Source organism: Lutjanus erythropterus, chromosome 18 (assembly GCF_056507025.1).
Source record: "Lutjanus erythropterus isolate fLutEry1 chromosome 18, fLutEry1.hap2, whole genome shotgun sequence".
Classification (NCBI taxonomy): Eukaryota; Metazoa; Chordata; class Actinopteri; order Lutjaniformes; family Lutjanidae; genus Lutjanus; species Lutjanus erythropterus.
The window spans coordinates 22,738,046-22,761,122 of NC_139334.1; the positions used below are offsets into that span (position 1 = coordinate 22,738,046).

Below are 23,077 nucleotides of genomic sequence, written 5' to 3' on the forward strand. Positions count from 1 at the left end.
GAAGAGTAGCAGCTGCACCAGCATGCTGAAAGTTGTGAAGTGTCAAAAGTGAAATGGAGGCTGCATCAGCTTTTCCTGCATACTGGTCCAAGGCAAAGAGCTCCTTATCAGGTTTTATGTTTGTATACCACTGTAGTCCTCCACTGTTCTCACTCAGGCGGCCCACGTGGTCCGTGCTGGTAGTATTAACCTCCTATTTGGGTTGTGCGCGCGCTCTCAGCTCAAAGTTCCCAAAGTTTCCGCAGCACCCGAAGGCGTCACGAAGTTGCATGTGCAGCTCGCTTCTATCTAGTTAACAGTGACATGTTGAGGCTGTGGTATTCCTCCAAACCTCCTCTCCGTCTCTGCTCCACCTACCCTCGGACTGCTGCAGCGCTGTCCTCACCCTGTCCCCTCCCGTGTCTCTCCCCCTCTTGTCTCCCCTCTCCGGAGCAGAAACGCTGCAGAGCCTGATCTGACTTGCACTCCCCTGCTGGAAGTGTTTTTCCTGCTACTCGGAACTTATTTGGGAATCCAGACTCACGCTGTGATATGGCCATTTCTGTTTCTCTCCAGTGTCTGGGACTCATCATACTCGCAGCGATCCTCCTGCAGACCATCGCGGTCGCTGTCAGTTTTATGTACTTTAACAAAGTGCTGAATACGGTAAGAAATGCGCTGCTATACATCTTTATCTAACACACACTGATAGCATCAAACTGACTGCCAGATAACTGGGGAAAAGGGAGGTGTGACCTATATTTTAATGACAAAATAACTTAACAAAACGGAGCGTTATAGTGATCTGCCACTGATTTTACAGGGATACCACACTAGTGACCCAATTTTAAGAGTATAGGAGAATATTTAGTGCCCCAGACATTAATATGTGGCTAATAAAGCAGTCAGCAGCTGTTAACAATCTGAACAAACTAGTATAAACTCGCTTTCAAGGATTAAACATTGCAGTATCCTTATTTTAGAGAAGTTTATTTGGTGATATGAGGTTTTAAAAAAAAATCCCAGTTATACAACATTTTCTGCCATTCTAACGCCGGACAATGAGAGGGGAGAAAGTTGGCAGGGTAGATAACAGAACACAATGGCAGGAAATAACACTAGTTGGGACTTAGGGGTTGTGACACCCTAACGCAACACGTTTCAGAGTTTGAGTAGATATTATGACAGGCACAAATCCGGTGCTGAGCTCTGATTGGATGAGTCACAGTAAAAAGTCCACCACACCTGTGAACAGTTTGGAGTTAATTGCAAATTGATGCACTAATTGGCATTTACCTGTACCACTAGTATATATTTTGATTAATAACCCAGTGGCTGTATTAGGGCTGTGCAATTTGGTTAAAAAAAAAAATAAAAAAGTCATGTTGTGGTAATTTAAAATTGCTATTACAAAATGCCATGCAGTCAGTGGGAATGATCAGTTTTGCATTAATTTTTATGTTCGCTGAAAAAAAAGAAACTATTAAAATCATGATTGTGTGATATTTATTCAGGTCTGTACCAAACAAATATGTTTTCTTTTATCTGAAGAACAAAATTTTTAGGTCAGGTCATCCCTGCAGCACTACAGTACCTCGTTAGAATTCTGTTTTCTCACGCATTTTCCTTTTACAAAAGATTGCGCTTTGGTTCTGGTTAATAGACCTTTTTCACAGTAGACATATTGACATGAAACACAGGTGTTCATTAAGTTTTGGTTCCATTTGGTTCCAAACTCTGTTTGACCTGAATGGAACATAACCTTAGCTGACCCATCCTAAGGCCCGCCCCCTTTGCTCTGTGCTCCAATACCAGTTGAGCAGAGCCTTAGCCAACTTTGTCCTTTTACTTTAAAAGCAACATATAGTGTCACTAACTACTAACAACTAACTAGCTATCTTATGATTTATGTAAATTGGCTAGGTAGTTAGCCAGTGTTTTGCTAACATTAGCTAATTTAATATGTGAATATATGACTTTTCAACATAGATGAGCCTAGCATATAGCAGGAAGTACAGGAAACAGGACAAGAGAAATTGACTGCTTGTTCATCTTTCATTGGAGCACAGACTGAAAAGGGGCGGGACTTAAGAAGGGCGAATTAGTATAACTGATAATGTTCGATCTGAAAACGGTGTGCTCCTTCGGCTTGAATGGCACATTTACTCACAACGGTGTGCAACAGGTTTTGAGTTGCATTTCCTCTTGTTTGGTCGTGTGCCACAGTTGTTGCCCAGTCGGCAGCGTGGTGTTTGCAAACGCTGCCTTATTAAAAAGGAGTTGCAGAGCAGTGCAGTGCGCTTGCATGCACAGCAGGGTGTTCAACACAGCGCTGTCTCTGTTTAAACAAACATTTTGTTACATTTTGTCAGGACTGAATGCAGCCCTGTGTTTACCCTACCACTACATGTCAAGGTCTATTAATCACGGTTAAAAACACTTATTGAAAATGTGTGTTTTGTTTTGTGTAATGATGATCATATGGCCAAAGCCGGAAACCACATGAAAGAATACTTTATAATTCACTGAAAAGATTTTGCAAGATTTTACAAAAAAAACATTATGAAGCACAGCTTGTTGTTTACCATTGTGTGTGTGTGTGTGCGGTACGTAATAGAGCTGAATTAACAGAACTTTTTCACAGCAGTAACTTTACATAAAACAGTTAAACACAGGTGTTATTAATTGTACTAATTAAATGTGAGCTCCATTTAGGTCAAGCTGAGTCAGTTCTGCTATTGTGCATGTTGGCTCACTGGAAAGGCTCTGCTACATTAAATGGAGTGGGACCTTATTCAGTATCATTACTAACAATTGCAGACCTGCAAACTCATAAATGGTGAAAAAGGTGACATGATGGTAAACCAGACCCCTGTAGGGGATTTTGACATGTAAACAAAGTGTTCTGGTGCCCTCTGTTTCTGTTTAGAGTGGCCTACATTTTCTGTTTGTGTTTTCTGCAGACATTACTACTTTTACTTTTACCTTAGTTCTTAAATGAAAAGTAAGTAACTATGGAAAATGCTAAAGTAAATTAATTTACTTTTACTTTAGTACTTCATGTCAGAGTGTAAATGCAAGATTTTTACTGATTAAGTATGTTTACATTATTAATGCTTTTAGTTAAGTAAAGAATTTGAGCACTTTTTCCATCACTGCAGGTAACAGAATCTGATGGGTTACCAAATATGGTGTAACGTTTTTGTTTCCCACGTAACTTATGATAATGATGGACGTTAAAGTCAGATAACGATACAGGTGAAGTGGGAGTTCGCCTTAATTCAGCAAAATTATTCTGATCTGTAACATTAATGTTGTAAGTTAATACACAGTTCACTGAAGTTTAATGCTAGCTGACGTGCTAACAAGCTAGCATGCTTTCCATCATAAAGAGGTTACAAGGTCAGCAAACAAGACTTACCTCTTTTCTATGGCTCTACTCAGAACTAGCATCAATGCTATTATCTTGATTGTGATTGGTCAAAAGGCTCATGAAGTTACGACGAAGATTGCAATATGATCGATAATTAAAATAATAATTGGTTGCGTTGTGTGTTTTACTTCTTTTCTGCTGACAGATGCAGGAAAGTTTCTCCCGGAGTAGTGTTTCCTGTCTTATAAATGCAAATCTACAGTCTCATTCGGAAGATTCAACAGAGGACAAGAAGAGCGACCCCTGCTGGCAAGTCACGCAACAGCTCCACTACCACATAGAGAAGGTTATTGATTTATTTTATTATACTTCAACTTCTGTTTGTAGAATTCTTAGTTGTTTTTTAGGTTCAGGGTTAATTTGTTCTGTGTATCATATTTAAGACACCAGTGGGGACTTTTTACATGTTCAGTCCACAGTGTTGCAGCACATTCAGAAATTAGACTTCTAATTTTTTTGGTCTTAACATGCAGTTACTGATTGGAATGGGGAAATGATGCAACTCAACATCATTTCTAAATAACACTGACTCACCCTAAGGGGAATACTCAAGTCAACAGATGACATATTTGTTAACCCAGACTGTGGACTGAAGGTTTCATGTGGGTGTGAAGGTCCTTGCTGAATGACTGAATGTTTTTAATTCACATCTAAAGATACTGAAAAATCATGATACTTGAACGAGACAAGAAGATACTTAAACTTGCCGCCTATTCGCTCTTTTTCTTTCAGACGATGGCTGACAGATTCCAGAACGAGATGAGAGGTGAAAACAATGTCCCCATTGACCATCAGTTACCACTAATAGGAGTAAGTATGTCTTTTTCCTCTAAAAACGTCCTGTATGTGTTTTCACAGATAAGCTGACAGGAGCGCTGCCTGTCCTGAACCCTGAGGTCCGAGGGGCCCCTCTTCCTAAGGTCGCTGCCCATGTGACCGGCGTCAGCTCGTCCGCAGACCCTCCAGCAGCAGAGGGTGAGGATCCAGTAATGTAGAACAGAAATAAAATATCCTGTATGTGGAGTTAATTACGTTTGGAATGAGGTCCTGGGGCCATGTTACAAAATCATCCTAACTTGGAGATCCTATCTTAACTGCCTTAAAACCATGATAATTGGGACCTGATTTAGGAATACAAGCCATTACAGATGAAGAGTTGCTAATTTAAAGCTCCTAGACTAACTGAAGGTCATAAATGTGAATTACATAATCATTCTAACTTTCCAAAATCTTAAATGAACTTTCCTAACTTTAGAACAACTGTTTAACTGTCCTAACTTTCACTTTTTCCCCTGTAGTGGCAGCTGACTCACTAACTAGCTAACGGTAGTGCTTGCTAACGGTATCTAATGGTAATGTTCACTAACAGTAACTAATGGTGATGTTCACTAATGGTAGCTAAGCTAGCGATAGTGTTAGCTAACGTTAGCTACTGTAACTTTGCTGGCTGCTTTTTTATTGCTTTTACACAGTGGATGCTGAATATGGTGAAGATTGTGTCTGTTGTCTTAGCTCACTGTCTTTCTTCTATCTCCCAAGTTAGCGTTGTTGTAAGTTTCCCAAAAGAGCATCTCTTGATTTTCCAGATCTATTACCATGATAATTGGCACCTAAGTTAAGAAAAAAGACATTACAGATGAACAATTCCTAAGTCAGTATTTCTACTGAAGATAGAAAATGTGTATTACACAAGTATCCTAACTTGCCAAAATAACTATTAACCTGTCCTAATTTTCACTTTTCCGCATGTTGTAGTGGCTACTTTACTAACTAGCTAGTGGTAGTGTTAGCTAACAGTAGCCAAAGGTAGTGTATGCTAGCAGTAGCTAACAATAGTGTTCACTGGCAGTAGCTAACGGTATAGTTTGCTAACAGAAGTATGGAAGTGTTAGCCAACAGTAGCTATTGGTAGTGTTACCTACTGTAACCTATTTAGTCCGTATACGTGCCCTTTTGTTTTTTTTATTTTTACACAATGGATGCCAGATACAGTCAGTGCTGTGTGTGGTGTCTTAGCCCTTTCTGTTTCTTTTATCTCCAAAGTTAACGTTGTTGTAAATTTCCCAAAAGCAGGCTCTTTGGATTCCTCTACAGATGTTACCAAAACCTATAACCTCATCTGTCCTTAAATCCCTATTGCCATTTTTTTGGTTTCAATGTATGCTTCAGTACATTTAAAAACCTACGGTTACAAAATTGCTTGGTGAGATGAGAAAAGTAGTGAGTTTCTAAGTAACAGACATAAAAATCAATAAGCAATGTTGTATTGAGTATTTAGAATTTCCTTCACCTGAGATAAGAGAGGATTAGCTAAGACAAGATAGGATTCCTTAAGTCAGCCAGGATTTGTTTCTGTAATACTAAATTGGTAAAAATCCTATCTTAGACTCATTCAATCTAAACTTAAGTTGGAAGTTTCTGTAATAGGGCTCCTAGACAGCACATTGAACACAAGACTTGTGGTTTTTCGTGACACATAATCACAGTGTTCACACACTTGTGAATACTGTGTTGCTTCACCCATACCTTTCCAGGGCCAGAGGTGAGGAATGTGCTTCAAGGCTTCCCAGGCTGCTCTCAGACCTACGTGTTTGTCAGGACCTGCAGATGTGCAGCTACTTTATCTTTGTCAAAAGTCCTGTAGATGTTCAACCAGTCCAAGTCTCAATCACTCTTTGTTCTGATGTTAAAAAAAACAGATACCTTTTTTTCAGAAATTTCAGCCCATATGTAATAGAATTTTCATGTTTTTATGATAAGTTTTATGGCATTTTCACCTTCATTTTGCAGTAGACGGACAGGGTGATAACAAAGATTCCTGACTGGAATCATGCCAGGATATGTGTAATGACCTCTAGACCATGAAGATATGATATGATACAATACGATATGTTACGATACAATACAATTTGATACGATACGATACGATACGATACGATATGATACTATACGATATGACACGATACAAAACAATGCGACACTATACCTCAGAAAGACTACATTTGCTTTAGGGCACAGCTAATGGGACTCCTAACAAATAAACAAGTACAATATGGAACAGTACAAAATGGTACAGTGTTATATGATAAAATACAGTACGATAGGATATGATGCAATACAATATGATATGTTACTCCAGGAAGAAAAGTTTTGTTTTAGGGCAAAGTTAATGGGAGTCCCAACAAATAAACAATATAATATGGTATAATACAATGCGATACCTTCTGATACGATACGATACACAATAACAATACAATACAATACCTCGGGAAGACTACATTTGCTTTAGGGCATGGCTAATGGGAATAGTACAGTACCATACAGTACTATATAACACGATATGATATACCAGGAAGAAAAGGGCACAGTTAATGTGAGTCCTAACAAATAAACTATATAATATGGTACGATACGATATGATTCAATACGATACGATACGATACGATACGATACAATACGATACGATACACCAGGAAGAAAAGCTTAGCTTTAGGGCATAGGTAGCGGGAGTCCTAAACAATATTTTACAATTTATCCTGGACTCAAATGCTGCACAGACACAGTAATAGCTGCCTCCATGGTAACAATAATAAAAAACAAACAACATATAAACAAAGCAACACATACTTTAGCAAATCACCACTACATATTATGCATATTGCACATATTACACAACCAGTGATAAGAACGCTATGAATATCTTAGATAACCCCTGCAGCCTCAAGCGACTTTTTTTAATTAAAATGGTTGAATTTTGGTATTCTATATCGTCTGCCAGATAGTAAGAGCTCATACTCATACTGGAAAATATGACATGGGTCAAATAATATTCTCTGTGCTTGCCTGAGAGAAAATTTTCTGACCAATCTCATATTCTCCGCGCCAAGTATGAGCTCCTACCATTTTACCAAGTCACCCCTAGTTTTCATCTGTTTTTACTCAGGAGATGTTTATTTAACCACCAGATGCTGGGGAAACACATCTGTAATAAAGAGGAAAAAGCATCCCACCTCACATCATTAAATCAAGTTACTTTAAATGCAGTGAAATTATAAGTGTTCAACCATTATAATTAGTTTTTGAAAGATGCAAGGCACTCAGCAATTCTTACCAGACAATTATAGCAGCTGAGTTTTGCTTTGATTTTCATTTAGTTGGGACAGCTACAAATAAATCTAGTTTTACTCCATTCAAAGCCAATCAATTTCCAATCCATTCAAGCTGTCCTGTGCGCTTTTGTTTGAAGAAAAATATTTAAACTCCCATTAAAACTGATGATGATATATATATAATATAATCAGTGCAGCCCCTGTTGCCCTCAGACCATTAATCTCAGTATCCCCTGGGAGGTGTGAAGGGAAGGAGGAGGGGTGAGAGGAAGTACAGTGGCATGCACTGTTGTCTGCCATAATGTGTTGTTAAATATTACCACTGGGGGACGCCAAAGTCAAAGTTTTACCTTGTCCTTTTCTGTTGACTTTAATGGATAAATCTGGTAATGTTCTTTATTTTTCTTATTGAAAAAAAAAACATAAAATGACCAAAACCATTACGTATGTATGTAAATCAAAGTAACCAAAACCCTGGTATATCCTATTCTTCTGTGCCTCAGAGCTCCAGCGCTGTCCAAATACATCAAAGGACAACACTACTGCACTTTATTCCTTCATTATAATAAACCTGGACACTGTAGTTTATAGTCCATCCTGCATACAAGATCCTGCTCCCGTAAATACTCACCAGAGAATCAAATATTTATTAATCCGCTGCAGAAAATAGTCCACAAGAAATTCACTCTTTTCTCCTGTTTGAGCAAATGTTAAAGACTACAGTCCCCTGATGTGTTTCCAAAATAATTAAACTTTTTTTTGTTGAATAAAGGTATACATTTGTGATGTGTTTTTAAAGATGTATGTCTATATTTGATCCTTAGAAATAAAGGAAAATACCTTTTTGAAGGTTTTACTTGGAACTTTTACAGACAGCCCAACATGAAGGGTCACACCTAGAACCATCTGTGAAAGGTTTCACCCAGAACCCCCTATGAGAGGTTCTATCCAGAACTTTCCCACCTTGTAAGGGTGCTAACAAGAACCCACCCATGGCCCTTTTCTACCAAACTAGTTGTGGTTCTTGAACCGGTCCCGCTCAAGATTCTTGGAACCTTGGTGCTTTTTCCTGAACCAGCCTGTGTTTCCACCAGTTTTGAGTGGAACCATTGTAATCAAGGATGTCATCCACAGAGGGTGTTGCACAATGCAGAACGAACCAATTTACTTTTCGTGGAAATGTTCAGAACAGTTCAAAATTAAGTGCTTGAACCAGAACAGGCCTGGTTTTTTATTAATGGTTGGTGGTAAAGGCCTACCATGGGGTTTTCCCAAGAAACTTTTAATATTTCCAGGGTTTCAATTAGGACCCACCGCAGGGGCTCTACCAAGAACCCTTCTATATTCAAAGGGGTCTATCTGGAACCTACCGAGGGTTCTTTTCCAACAAGTAAGTTCGAGTTTCCACCAGTTTTGAGTGGGATGGAGGGTGCTGCACAATGCACAACAACCCATAGAATATGAAATGCCGACTTATATTTTTTGGATCCAACTGGGAACCAACTTTTCAGGTTCTGAACCTTTTCGTTTTTGGTGGAAATACTCTGAACAGTTCAAAATTAGGTGAACCTGAACGGTGCCGTTCCGTGTCGGTAGTAAAAAGGCCCTCTTGGGGTTCAATCCAGACTCTTTGCACCTCAAGAATCTCGTTAATTCCAAGGGTTTCATCTGGCACCCACCCAGGGACTTCTATAGAGAACCCTTTAATATTCCAAGGGGTTTATCTAGAACCCACCCAGGGGGTTCTACAGAGAACCCTTTTATATTCCAAGGGTTTTATCTAGAGCCTACCCTGGGGGTTTCCCTGAGAACCTTTTGTATTATAGTACAAAGAACCCTTGATAAAAATGTTCTTTAAGGACTTGGATGAAAGGGGTTCTTACTGGAAACCTTAGACTAAGAAAGAACGCTTGAGGAACCCTTTCTTCGGGGTTCTTCAGAAGTAAATGGTCCTGAGCAGAACCTCAATCTTCCATGAAGAACCCTTTTGGAACCCTTAGTTGTAAAAGAATGCAGGAACATATGTGCTCAGCGTTGAGAGGCACTGACAGAAAGAGGAAGTCGGAAAGTATTAAGAGATGGACTAACACATTATTGGTTCCTTCTGGTGTTTTTTAACACCAGACCTCTGTCAATAAATTTAACAAATGAGCCCATCTGTAAGCCTTATTTTCAGACTGAGCGTTTCTTCAACATGTTTCTTATTTGAATAGCAGTGACTGTTCATACTCAGTCTACGCTGCCCCTCTTGGAATGAGTGAATGGCCTTAATTGTCGTGTTTATGTGTGCGTTTCCGCTCGTTTATGTGTGCGTTTTACACGCTGTTGCAGGCTCGTGGAGCAGCAGGGGTTACCTGGGTGAGCGAATCAGAGCGTGGGAGGGGCAGAGAGGTCTGTCCTTCCTGCAGAACATGGAGCTGAAGGGTGGAGAGCTGCTGGTGCCCAGAGCAGGCCTCTACTACATCTATGCCCAGACCTACTTCAGACTGCCCTCCACGGGGGAGACAGACGGGGAGACGGGGGAGGCAAAGGAGGAGGAAGGAGCACAGCTTGTCCAGTACATCTACAAAAAGGTAATACCTAGAACTGGAACATGATTGCGATACATAATACATCATAGTGAACTTTTAATCATAATTTGATACGGTTAAAGTTATGTTATCAATGTGTGGCATTTCAGTAGTGAACAAGTCATAAATAATCAAGGTGTTCAAGGACACTTCAGCATCTACAGTTGAGAGGAGGATGCAGAACGGTAACCTTTTCAATCTAAGACACAACCAAAAGTCATATAGTCATAATTCTACATATACAATATGCATTATACAACAATTAGCTCTGGGCGTGACTGTAGAGTTTAGATGTTTACTTGCTCATATTACACAAACTTAGTAAAAAAGTTTCATAGTGCTGTGTTGGTGCCACAAACTGATGTCAAACTCGCTCACCATCTTGCTTTGTCGTGACTCACATAACCCTGCACCATATGTGCACTGCAGGTGTAGCCAGTAAAAAGATTCATTCCTCTTTGAAACACTTTCAGACTTGGACAGTCTCGAAAATTTAAAGATTGACATTCGGTCAGTTAAGAAGAGCGAGCTGGATACAGTCCAGTGGCAGAGCTATTTGTTATTAGCAAAGTAAATAAACAAAGAAATTAAAATCTCTTGTTGTTTATGCTGGTTAACTAATAAAGGGTGCCTATAAAACTTTGGGCTGTGTGTTGGCAAGAATCTGGCAATAGAATATGTATCACGATACAGCAGGTACGATTCGATATATTGCGATATATTGCTAAAACTAATTGTTATAGTAGAAAGAAGACACTACCATACACATAAAAATGTAGTTAAAAAACTTTACTTTTTTGTGCAGTCATGGAAGATAGATAACAATGCTGCTATCTAGTGGTTAAGGATTTAAATATAAAAAATATAAAATATATAATAATATAAAATATAAAAAAAAAAAGCTTTGCATGTGTCAGAATATCACAATAAAGTGTTTTGAGAGTCGATACAGTATCACAAAATCTAATACTCAATATTTTTGAAAAAGGCAAAGTTGCACTCAAAGGAGTTCTGTTGTATTGAATATCAGCATGGCTGTGATTCAGTCGTAGAAGATAATCAAAACTGTGCTGATATTCAATACAACAGCACTCCCTCCAGTGTGATATTGCCTGATTATATATTAAATTTAGTACTATATTTTTTCAATAGCTATAGGTGAACAAAGTACACAATTCCATTATTTGAGTTAACATATCGACACTGCAGGTCAAATATTACTTCTATTCAAGGGAAAGTTGTTAAGTGATTTTTCCTACTTTGAAGTACTGGAGTACTTGCAATAAAAGAAAAAAAAAAACTTAAGTCTTCAAAAGTGCATTTTCTTTTTAATGTTCCCAGGGCCTGTTTGATACTGGGGAAACATTTAAACTTATATTGCTGATCCCAGTGTGACAACTTGGCAAGTGAATCCATATAAATCTATCAAAAGTCAGTCTACCAACCATAGCATGAAAACTGCAACTTCTGCAAGCACAGGCAGCCTGTTTAACTGGTTTATTAAGTTCAACTTCACCACTGCATACAAACATTCTCAGTCCAGCCTGACAAAGTTTGTATGTAGTGGTGAAGTCTGTTCAAGGTGAACATTAAAAACAATAAGAATCTTCCTTCATTTCAAAAATCTCATAAATGGACTTCTGATATGGTCATGGGTCATCTTTTTCTCTCTCTCCAGCCATTCTTGCCACTGACAAGTTCAAATTAAACTGTTCAAAATCTTGTGTAAAATCCAGCATTACTGGGGCCTTCACAGATTTGACTTTTTATTGATAACACAGCTTGTGAACGCAGGCCAACACTTAAATCTTAGATGTGAGTGTGTCCTTGAATGCACCAAAAGTATGAAATGGAGCTATTCATGTCAGATGGTATCAGACAGATACAGTGTATAATGCTTATATTTAAATGGCATGTGCTAATATAATGTAATGTTTGTTTATGAAGGTTTTTGATGTTGTTTCTGTGATATGGCCTACAGATGAGTTCCTACACAGTTCCCATCTTGCTGATGAAATCGTCCCGGAGTGCGTGCTGGCCGCGGGGTCAGGAGCCTGGTCTCTTCTCCCTGCACCAGGCTGGTACCGCCTTTCTACAGCCTGCCGACCGCCTCTTCATCACCGTTAGCAATGCCAGCACCATGGAGATGGACGGGAGGGCAAGCTACTTCGGCGCCTTCCTTGTGGGCTAAAGAGACGTAACCTCGGACAGAAGTGTCCGGGACTGGGAAGACTTGATATAGACATCAACAGAAGTTCACCCAAATGTCAGGGGTTTGCTTGGTGATATGAGCAGCTGTCTGAGGGTACAGGATTGGAAAAGAAGACTGAAGACTGGGAGGAGTGCAAAGGACTTCTTCAGGACCATGGAGCTGTAGGGATATGATTAAACAGCTGCAGGGCAGGTTCTCAGTGGCCCAAAATGGCAAGGAAGAAGAGTATTACTCCAGCAGTCACAGTCAAACCCCACACAGGTTATGAACTCTGTTTTTAAGGCTGGTAAACAGATAGTTGCCTGCTGTTTGACAGAGCAAACATGGATTACACGGTGCATTCAGAGCACAGGACATTTTTAGCAGTACAATGGAGGCAGATTAAATGTGCCCTCATGTATGAATGACTTCTATTGAGAGTGGAGTGATCTGTTTTGCCTGCAGTTCAACAGCTGGGTTGTCATCAAAAATGCCACAAGTCAGGATTTCAGATGTTCAATATGATGAATTAGGCTTATCTTTTGTTTACAGTACTTGTGGTTGAATTTGCTCTTTGTGCAATGTTTTTTGAATACATGTGTGGCGTGACACAGATCACGATGTTCAAGATAAGCACTGATCTAGTATGAATGAACTGAGTATTAAAAATACAAATATACAGATTGAACGTAAAATGTCCTTACTTTTCAAGGGTCTTAATAATATCAAGGCAAAAGCACAAACAATGTCTACACAGTCCATCATTTATTAGCCATGCTAGCTAGCGGCACGGCTCCAGGAATAGCAATATCAAAGCAACTGTTTATTTAGCTGCTATGAAAATTTGTGCAGACATTCAAGGTTCCCTTTGGTGATCCCGTGGTGTTTCCTCTAATGCCACCATGAAGTTGACATTTGTGGTTTCTGAATGAAATGTCTCAACAAATATTGGATGAATGTGTAGAAAAATTTGGTTCAGACATTCATGCCCCCTTAATCTTTCCTAGCGCCATCATCAGGTCAGAGCCTATGTGCAACCCACTTGCTAGCATATTTGAAGACTTTTAGTCATTAGTATTTAGCTCAAAACTTTTCAAAACATTTAATTTTCAAGTTCCTGTACAGAATTGATTTAGCAAGTATCTGCCTTTCCTCATACCTGCTTACCATTTGCATGATAGCATTGTTTAATTTTACTTTTTACTAATATACTATTTTATACAATTTTTAAGGCAAAGTTAAGGCAAATATTCCCTCCAGACAAAAAGACACAGAACTGAAAAAGTAAAAAACTATCATTTAATTCATGTTGTATTACATGTTTCCATATTATGGCAGTGAATGTTTCAGCAATAATAAGAGTCACTCCTCAAACAAGAGTTTTTACATAAAAAAAAACAATACCAAAAACTAATCAGGGTTCAAGTAATGCCCAACAGAAATACATTTTGAAACATAAACACGCGCAGGAAGATAGATCATATTTGCTGATCATAATGTAAATCCTCCTGCTACTTCCTGGTCTATGAGTGGAGAACCAAGGTGTTTGTTTGGTCTGCCCGAGTCCTCTTTCTCTCCTTCAGTCTCTTTTTGGTCACCATGACTGGACTGACAAACATGTTGTAGTTACAGCTGAGACAGTAAACACAAACACAGACAACACACACAGCCTCTTGAGTTATAGGAGGGCTTCAAGGTGCTTTAACCAAAACACACACACAAAAAAAGACAGTGGTACCAAATCTGAAACACTTGGTATCAAAAATAGTCTCTGAGTTGGTCTCTAATCAGTTGGGACACTACAACGGGGGGGGAGAAATGCACACGCAGAGGGTATTTTGTCTTGTTAATGACAACCTATGGCTTCAGTTTATCTAAACACACACACAGTCATGTACAACCCCACAATCAAAACAGAACGGTGTAATATTTTAGAAGACAAGTCAGTTATAGTCTATATAAATGGCAATACTGTAAACAACTGCGTGTGTGCACGAGAGCTGGGAGGCTCCTTGTTGGTGCTCCTATTGCTATGGTAACCAAGCATGGTTTTTACTTGTAATTTGGCCAATCAATCAGTCTTAAGTGCTTACAACCCACCATCCGCCTCCCCACTGACATTACAGTAAATCTCAGCAGGCACATACACACAATCACACACACACACACACACACACTTACACACGCAGAGAAACCGTGGAGCCAGCCAAGTGCTTTGACATTATCTTGCTGCCTGTACAATGCCTGCATCAGTCAAGTTTGTTAAGACAAATTCATTATCAGTCGACAGTACTTGGATTGAGTGAAGTAGAAAAGGCATACAGTCTTGCGTGAGACAGGACCTCTCCTTAGATTAGTCATAAGAATCATTCACAATTGAAGGGACAGTTCACCCCAAAATCAAAAAAACATATTTTTCTCCTGGCCTACAGTGCTATTTATCCATCAAGATTCGTTTCATACGAGTGACAGAGTATTGGAGATACAGTCTGTAGAGATGTCTGCCCTCTATTTAATATAACGGAACATTTTGTGCTACGATTTTCATTTTTTACACGGGGGGCAAATACATTAAAATCATGATTATGTGATATTTGTTGGGGTCTGTACAAACAAACATGTTTTGTTTCATCTGGAGAACAAGATTTTTTGGTGAGAGCGTTTCTGCAGCACTGCAGCACCTCATGATTATGCTGTTTTCTCACACATTTCCCATTTTTCAAAAAATTGTGATTTGTCTCTGGATCTGCGATTTGGATACTGCACTTGGCCATGTTGGGATTTTAATAATATTTGCGATTAACTGTTCAAATAAACTCAACATTCTCTTTCCAGAAATCATGACGCAGTTGCTCAAAATAATCCACAGACCTTGCTGTGAGCAGTTTCATGTGGGAACTACTTTCTTTCTTTCTTTCTGAGGTGATCTGTCCCTTTCGGGTGTGAACACAAACAGGATTAAGGATTAGTAGTAAGGGCCGTCCTAATACCAATGATGCGTTTCTTAAACATACATGGAGTAATACTCAAACGTGGAAAATGCTGCGACAGGTGACTGAGATATAATGTTTTTGTTATCATTATGCACCAAAAATCACACATACTCTCAAATCTATAATTGTGCGTACATATTAACAAACACAAAACCTGGTATGGGTTCCTATTGCCTCTTACAGTATGTCTGTGAAACAAAAAGCACCTCTGAAGAACAGAACAGCCTCAGAACCGAGTATAAGTGTTTAACTACAGGCAGGCAACAATACACACCGGTGCACAGGCACAATACAGGAGGCTTTGGCACACCCATGCTAGTCTTACTACTCAGCATTTTCCAACACAGAAGAAGAAGAGCAGGTTACAGGACAGGACAGACCCATAGCTGCCTTAGGTTGCCCCCCCCTCTGCAGGGGGAGGGGGTACAGGTTGTCTGACAGACACAATGATCAGCCATCACATTCAATCAGCACACAGCTGTCTGTTTTTGTTTTTGAGTCCCAGCCTCTCATCCAATCAGCAGCTCCAGGCTGTCCTCGTAGTTGGGCTCTTGCGGGGGGCTCGGGGAAAGGAAGGCTGTAGTCACGGGGGTCCCCGTTGCCGTGGCGACATTGAGGAGGGTGTTCGCGCGGATGCTGGTGGTTGCCGGGTTGCGGAGCGCCGCTGCTGCCGTGATGCTGGTGAGGTTGATGCCTAGCGTGAGCCGCGTCTGCTCCAAGGCTTTCTCTGGCACGGCGAAGGCCTCGAGCTTCTTCTCGCCGTTGGCCATGTAGGAGTTCTGGCAACCTCGACAGATACAGTCCAAGCACGCCTGAGGAATATGAGAAAAAATAGACATGGAACATTAAGTGTATTTGAATCACACCAATGTCACATAAAAGCTGCAAATTTAATTTTGCTCTAACCTTAAGTAACTAGTCGGGATTGTATAAGTACAGTGTAGTAGAGCATCACTTTAATGCTTAGAAGGCAGTACAGATGTAATGATACCAAAAACTCAAGCTACGATAATACCGCCATAAGAAGTCCATGATACCATATTCATCATGATATTAAAAAAACATTTAAATATATATTTTTAAATCTGACATGTACAGCATTTTTATTGGTATAAAAATAATTTTCCTTTCAACTGTAAGGAAATAGCTACTTTAATAAAAAATAAAGGTCATGACTTTAAGCAAAAGTTTGCAGGAACTGTCACACAGCTGTCAGTAGCAGTCCAAAATAAAACAAAGGTACTACATTTAAATAATTAACCATATATCATCAAGGTAAATGTCAGAGTCCAGTGCCATATTCTATAAACTGTTGCACTTTACAAACCTGTTATCCTATACAAATGTTTTAAAAAGTTTGTATATTTGTGAGATTTTTTTTTTATTAACTTCATTAGAAAAAATTAATTAACATTTGAAGATTCCGAACTGTTTGTTTTTTATTGAAATAGTGATGACAGATTTGGTCAGAGCTGTGGAATATTAAATCATCCATCTTTGGTCATTTCATCTGAGCCTTTCTTACTCTCAGGTGGGCATAAACTACAAGTTATATGAACTTCTTTTTAAAATTAAATAATATTAATAATATTAATATGGCATGAGTATTAGGAATGCATGATATGGAAAGTGTGTTAAGGCATCACTTTTGAAGCACTAATTAAATAGGAAGAATTACACTGTGGTTGGTAAAACCAATGGAAAAATTCATCTCAACAGTCCCATACATGCATTGGTTATAGTCTCACCTTGCGGTTTGAATAGCAGGGACAGCGCTGCCCCCTGCAGGTCAGCACAGATGGATTCTGGGTGGCCCTGCCACACTTGCAGCCCTTCTTCTCCACCGGCTTCTTGTATGGAGGCCTGACAGGCGCTGGGGGCACAATGCAGCCTGACATCAACCGTTGGTCTTTGCTTGCATCCTTGGGCTTGGAGCCTCCACCACTGCGGGCCTTCGCATGAGGCTTCTTAGGGCCCGGATCGACGTGCTTCCTGGCAACTTTATTGTGGTTCGGTGCTGGGCGACTGGGCTTGGGAGGCGCCCCGTTAGGAAGGGATGAGTATGTGTGCGCTGGTACAGTTAAGGAGGGTGCAGGTGGTTGTGTGTGCACTGTCTGAGAGGGGTTTGGAGTGTGTAATTGTGAGGACGAGCCCTGCAGGATGGAGGCGATGGGGAGGGGTTTCACCTTCTCCCTGTCACTCTCTGAACGAGATCGCTTACGTTTAAGGCGGACTGGCGGGGGCTTGGAGGTCGGAGGAGGATCGAAGGAGGATGTGTGTATGTGAGCACCATGACTTGCCACTGTGTTAGTCCTGTCTGTTCGGATCTGTGTGTAGTTGTGAGCAGCGTCCAGCTGTATGTACATCTGAGTGTGTGCTCTGTCCGTGGTTATGTGTGTGTGAGTTCTGTCTGGCTGTAAATGAGGAGAATCTCGACCAGGCTGAAGGGGATCCAAAGTCTGTAACACCTCCTCCACGCTGAGAAGTAACACCTCCCCCTCCTCCAGCTCCCTGCTGCTAGATTCCCCATCCCTGAGTGAGCACACAGTGCCTGGAGTTGGGGCTAAAGGTCCAGTGGTCAGACTCAGTTCAAGACCACCACAACCAGTATTGGACACAGACAGGCCTGCCTGCGGCTGCTCCTCTACCAACTCACATACCTCCAGTTCAGGAGACGAGGGATCCAGGTCCTCCAGGTCCCCGTTGCATTCCTGCGGGCCATTGGAGCAGGGAGGATCAGAGGAGGAGCTCTGTGGTACAGCTGAGAGCTCTGCAGGAGCAGGTGGCGCCTCTGTGGGGGTGAGGGACTCGGGGGCTGAGGGATTCACATCTTCCTGCGCTATGCTTGGGTCCTCTGCCTCTATCTCCTCTTCGTGTGACATTAGCACCTCCTCTAGTAACGCCATAACCTCCGGAGACCCTCCTACACGGCTGCTGATCAGCTGTAGCAACGGTGAATGAGTTACATAGAGGCAGAGCTTCCTGTAACACTGCACCAGCAAAGAGAGCTGTTTGTTCTCCTGGAAGCAGGAGTAGTCCTTACAGCGACTGCATGGTGGCCTGATCAGCATCTTCTGGCCTTTACAGCCCAGGCAGACACAGTGCTGACACTCTGGATGTGTCGGGGAGATGGGATCCTGGAGTAGTTTATCTGAGACATAAACAACAGGGAGCTATTAATCCACATGTTTATCCACTTTAGACTTACAGCAACTATGGCACATATAATTAGCTGGACCAGAGTTTTTTTTATGTGAATTCCATTCACAAGCATGCCTCTATAGTAACAGCTGTTATTACCATTAGAACAGATTTAACTCCAAATTATTTTCTCAATTAACCATTTGGTCTGTAAAACAATAGAAGACAATGAAAAAAGCCTATCACAATTTCCCAGAACCTATGATGACTTCTTCAAATAACTTGTTTTATCATACTAACATCCAAAATCCAAAGATATTCAGCTTAATTACATAGCTTTGTTGAAAACTCAATTCTGATTGGTCAATTACAGCTTTTTATTGTTTATAATGACGCAGTTCTGATCAAAGCCTCTGGAGCATTTCACAGAAGCCATACAATAACTTTAAAATTAGTAAATCAATTTTAAAATGTTTAAATATCAACATCTTGGGTCAAATTCTTGATTTCTTTGTTAGTAGCTGTGTAATAAGGATCATTATGGTGAAATAACCGCCTTCTCCATCCCGCATCACCCTGTCAGGGTTTATTTTGGAATATAAATAACTCAAACCCATTAATCAACTAACAGTTGGTGATTGATATACTAATCAATTAAGATAACATGAATTGATTATTGCAGCTCTGATGTACATTATCCCTTTAATAAAACAGAGATAAAAAAAATCAAATGAGAGGCTGCAGCCAAAGAATGGCTGGAGTTTTGGCATAAAAAAATTACCCAACTGATTTACAAGATACACGGGAAACACTTTTCTGTCAACTAACTAATCATTTTATCAACTGTTTCAGTACCAACAGATACATTTCATGCAGAGCAGTGACATCTATACCCATATCATGATATGTGGCTGATCTAGGATTTTAATGTTTCTAGACCCTTAATTTTGTCTTTTTTTCCAGGACATGTCTGTCCAGTTTATTGAAATAAATAAACAAAAAAGGGTCCAACTGTTATGTTTACATTAAAGTTGTTGCATTACAAGAACTCTGATACAATACAACATGAGACTAAATAAGCACTTTCATTACCAGAGCAAAAAGAAAAAAAGAAGTCTTTAGCACACAAAATGATGTATTTTTCTTTTTAACATGCACACAATGCTGATAAAGAAAAAGTCACTTAACACTCTGGTTTTGCTACACTGCAAGCCAGATTTCAGGAAGGACAAAGAGTTAGACTGGGTTACATGAGCACTTAAGTCTTTTTTTTATAGCTTTGGTACTTTTATACTATAATTACTAAGTATTGTGTTGTTTTAAACATGTGGTATGAAAAGGTATTTAAGTGTTGATACTTCAGAGATTTAACAACCATAGCTCGCAATGCTGATTTTTACTGCTAACACATCCTGCCCTAACCTGAAGTTCTGGTTAAATATTTCACAAAGGCACAAATAATCATGAACACCATTACAACATCAACAGAGGTCATAAATACTGTCATGCATCATTGTGCCAATATTGCCCATTTCTAAATGCAAGCCGCTCCAGTGTTGATATTCCCCTCCCTAAGCAGAGTGAGTAAATAAAGCATGAATAGGAAACACATGGTTGTGCAGCAGCAGTCACAACAACAGAGGAGTCATCTGTCTTGATAAGTGGACAGGTGACTGGGGCTCAGCCTCGGTTGCTAAGGAGACCACAGTGGTGAGCACGACAAAAAAATCGTGTAAACTGCTGCGAGCACACGCACGCCCACGGCCACTTCAGTCAATATGAATAGTAAGGTTATGAAAAACCCTTTCAATTTAGTAAAGTGAAACTAATCTGCGGTACGAAGACAGTGATTATCTCGCAATGTGGTGACCATAAACCATCACTAGAGACAGTGTGCTATTATAAAGTAGCTAATATTTGAAGTTACTTACCACAGACGAGGCATGCGAGGGACTGTCTGAAGAAGGGCAGTAGCGTGTACATGTCTGAGAAGGTGTGGGGCTGCCTCGGGTCACACTGCAGCACGGCCCGGCTGGCGGACACGTACAGAGCGGTTGCATTCGCGGGGTTCATAGCGGTGTACTCCGGAGCCTCAGGGTAACACGGCCCGGGAAAAAAATCCAGCCACTCGCTGCGACGGAGCTCTCGTTAGCCAAGCCTCAGGGTGGATGGAGGAAATATAAACTGGCCTGGTGGAGCAACAATCAGCCACTCCAGTGTGTCAATGCAGACATATGAATTAATAATAGACACAATAATAGACAACGAACATGCTGAAGCAGTTATCACTAAACACGCACAACGTTAGCTCGGCAGGCGGCTAGCTAACGTTAGCATCCCCGGTTGGTAGTCGTTCCTATTCACCAATTCAAAGAGATCTTTCAGCTTACAATACAAGCTCCTGTTAATTCGCACCTGCAATTGGACTCTGGGCTATAATTACTCACATTATACCCAGAGCTGCATAACAGCTAACAGTGAATCAAATGATCAAACGACCCATGATCAAAAGATTAGCATTATGTAGCTAGCTTTAGCTTACGACATCAGAGAAACGTTTTACACGATAAATAGTCAATGTTGCCCATAGAGCCAATTTACTATCCAACACCGTCTCCTTATCGATGCCTTTTTAAACGAAGATCACCTTCAACGATCACACATTCGTCTGGTTAGCAATGAGCTACCAGATCCCAGGCGCGCACTTGATGTAAACAAAGCTAACCAGCTAGCGGTAGCATGCTTAGCTAAATTAGCTAGCGAAAATTCAACCGTATCACTAACCCCCCTAGGGCCGCCTTATGCCATACGCGAAGGAGGGAAATGCAAGCCGTAAGATGAAATCCCGCGATTTTGATACGTTTTGCTGTAATACTTATCGAGCATCGAGCGGAACATAGCTAACTATCCGTTTTACAAATGCATCAATCATTCGATTTTCCACTTTTCCTCGCATCAACCCCTCTCGACAGGCATGATCATCACGCGAGACTTCCCTCTAGTTACCCTGGTTACCGTAGTGTACGGAGGATTCTATTCGATACACACACACCACAGCGACTTCACTGTCCCTCACTCACTGTATTCACTTAGACTGGTATAAATGGTGCAAGAACGTACCAATTAACAGCATTAATCAATTAATCTTTTTTTTTCTTTTTCTTTTTTAAAGAAGAAGTATCGAATCATGGAGACATTTCATCGACCTTTGTCCCCCTTCAAATTCGTGTTAAATTGCCTAAAATTTAGGAAATTGCCTTTAATTTCAACAAAAGGAGGAATAGAATATTTTAATTTAACATAACATATTTTAACAACATAACACCTTTTAGAAACTGGACTGTGATTTATTGTGATCCTAGTTTGATAATTGATTGACTAAGAGCACTATAAATTACAATAAAATTTGTTACAATTTTTTTGATTTGTTTGATATATTGGTTGGCCAATATTATCAGCCTGATACTGGCCTATCACAGCTATGGATGTCAGTATCAGCATCTTGTCCAAGATGTACCAGTATGAAAAGTTTTTTTTCTTTTGAAGAGAAACTAATGCGGATTGTTTTATTTTTATTGTTACACTTTATGTGTGACATATATATTTAAACATATTTTTGTATTTATAATCATTTATGTAATTTTGAACAATAGAATTTATTGTTAAACTGTAAAATATCCTTCCTCCATTATATATTGTTGTCACAAGTGTTTGATAGCCATATTAGGGATCAATGCAAAAATGTGTTTGCGTATATACTATATATTATATTCTGTATAAAGAATATATATAAATATTGTATTTTTTTCTTAACTCTAATATTGGCATCAGCCACAAAAACCTAGTATTGGTCTGATTTTTTTACAAAATTTACTTTGTTTTTATTTATTTACAGTTCTGATTGCTTACGATACAATACAATATCTTAGTATTATCTTCAAACCTAAATACAAGTACTAAGAGGGGATTCTTAAAGACAAAATCCTCTTAAATTGGGGTCTCAGTGCATCTATTGTGGGGGTCCTTGGCCTGAAATTTAACAGTGCAAAATATACTCCACATGTTTAGACCACCATTTGTGTTTGCTGAATTGTAAGTTCTATCCATTTATTACCATAGAGTAAGTTTGGAAAGGTTTGTACACTATCCATGTTTTAGGATAAATTTATCTAGATAACTAATCCGGGTCTCCAACTGAGACACATATTCTGGGTTTAATGTTTACATGTCCAAAGAATGCTCCTAAAACCAGAAAAATACCAGCATATCCCACATCTTAATCGAAATTCAAAATGGCCAACTTCCTGTTGGGTTTAGGTGATGTGTGCAAGAGACTTTTTTTTGTGTTTGGCCATGAAGTTGCAGCCCTTGTAGCAATACTCTGCTGTACAAGACAACATACTCTTAATCATTAAGGCCTATTACCTAAGTCAGTGGTTGTCAAACTGGGGTCCAAGGACTTACAGGGGTCCCTGAGTGGGTTGTAGAGGGTCCCCAGCAAAAGAAGGAATAGAATATTTTAAGTTTTTTGGAAGTTGGAACAACAAGGGAAGAATCAGTGATGGCCGTTTCGATTAATTGTCAAATTCCTCTCACACCGGGGGCCTGTGGTCTAATGTGCATCTGCTGTGGGGGTCCTTGACATGAAAAGAGTTTGGGAA

At 39.9% G+C, this 23,077-nt stretch overlaps 2 protein-coding genes across 2 annotated transcripts; one reads left to right on the forward strand and one right to left on the reverse strand.

Moving 5' to 3' along the window:
* The first annotated feature begins 280 nt into the window (after positions 1-280).
* LOC146311033 (tumor necrosis factor ligand superfamily member 10-like) lies at positions 281-12,762 on the forward strand. The gene is made up of 6 exons (XM_084742968.1): positions 281-645; positions 3,558-3,698; positions 4,145-4,178; positions 4,271-4,387; positions 9,853-10,094; positions 12,073-12,762. Exons 1-6 carry the CDS (start codon positions 532-534, stop codon positions 12,280-12,282), a joined length of 858 nt encoding a protein of 285 aa, XP_084599094.1. The 5' UTR covers positions 281-531; the 3' UTR covers positions 12,283-12,762.
* Positions 12,763-13,559: 797 nt separating this feature from the next.
* LOC146311034 (E3 ubiquitin-protein ligase MSL2-like) lies at positions 13,560-21,568 on the reverse strand. The gene is made up of 3 exons (XM_084742752.1): positions 20,348-21,568; positions 17,024-18,426; positions 13,560-16,087 (listed from the first exon to the last, which is right to left on the reverse strand). The coding sequence occupies exons 1-3, from the start codon at positions 20,487-20,489 to the stop codon at positions 15,785-15,787; spliced, it is 1,848 nt and encodes a 615-aa protein (XP_084598878.1). The 5' UTR covers positions 20,490-21,568; the 3' UTR covers positions 13,560-15,784.
* Positions 21,569-23,077: the final 1,509 nt, after the last annotated feature.

Excerpts from the sequence above, each read along its gene's own strand:
- LOC146311033 (XM_084742968.1), top strand. The coding sequence starts at position 532 with ATGGCCATTTCTGTTTCTCTCCAGTGTCTGGGACTCATCATACTCGCA. Across the intron at positions 646-3,557 it reads TTAACAAAGTGCTGAATACG|ATGCAGGAAAGTTTCTCCCG; the intron begins GTAAGAAATGCG and ends TTCTGCTGACAG. Across the intron at positions 4,179-4,270 it reads ATTCCAGAACGAGATGAGAG|ATAAGCTGACAGGAGCGCTG; the intron begins GTGAAAACAATG and ends GTGTTTTCACAG.
- LOC146311034 (XM_084742752.1), bottom strand. The coding sequence starts at position 20,489 with ATGAACCCCGCGAATGCAACCGCTCTGTACGTGTCCGCCAGCCGGGCC. Across the intron at positions 18,427-20,347 it reads CCTCGCATGCCTCGTCTGTG|ATAAACTACTCCAGGATCCC; the intron begins GTAAGTAACTTC and ends TTTATGTCTCAG. Across the intron at positions 16,088-17,023 it reads CCTGCTATTCAAACCGCAAG|GCGTGCTTGGACTGTATCTG; the intron begins GTGAGACTATAA and ends CATATTCCTCAG.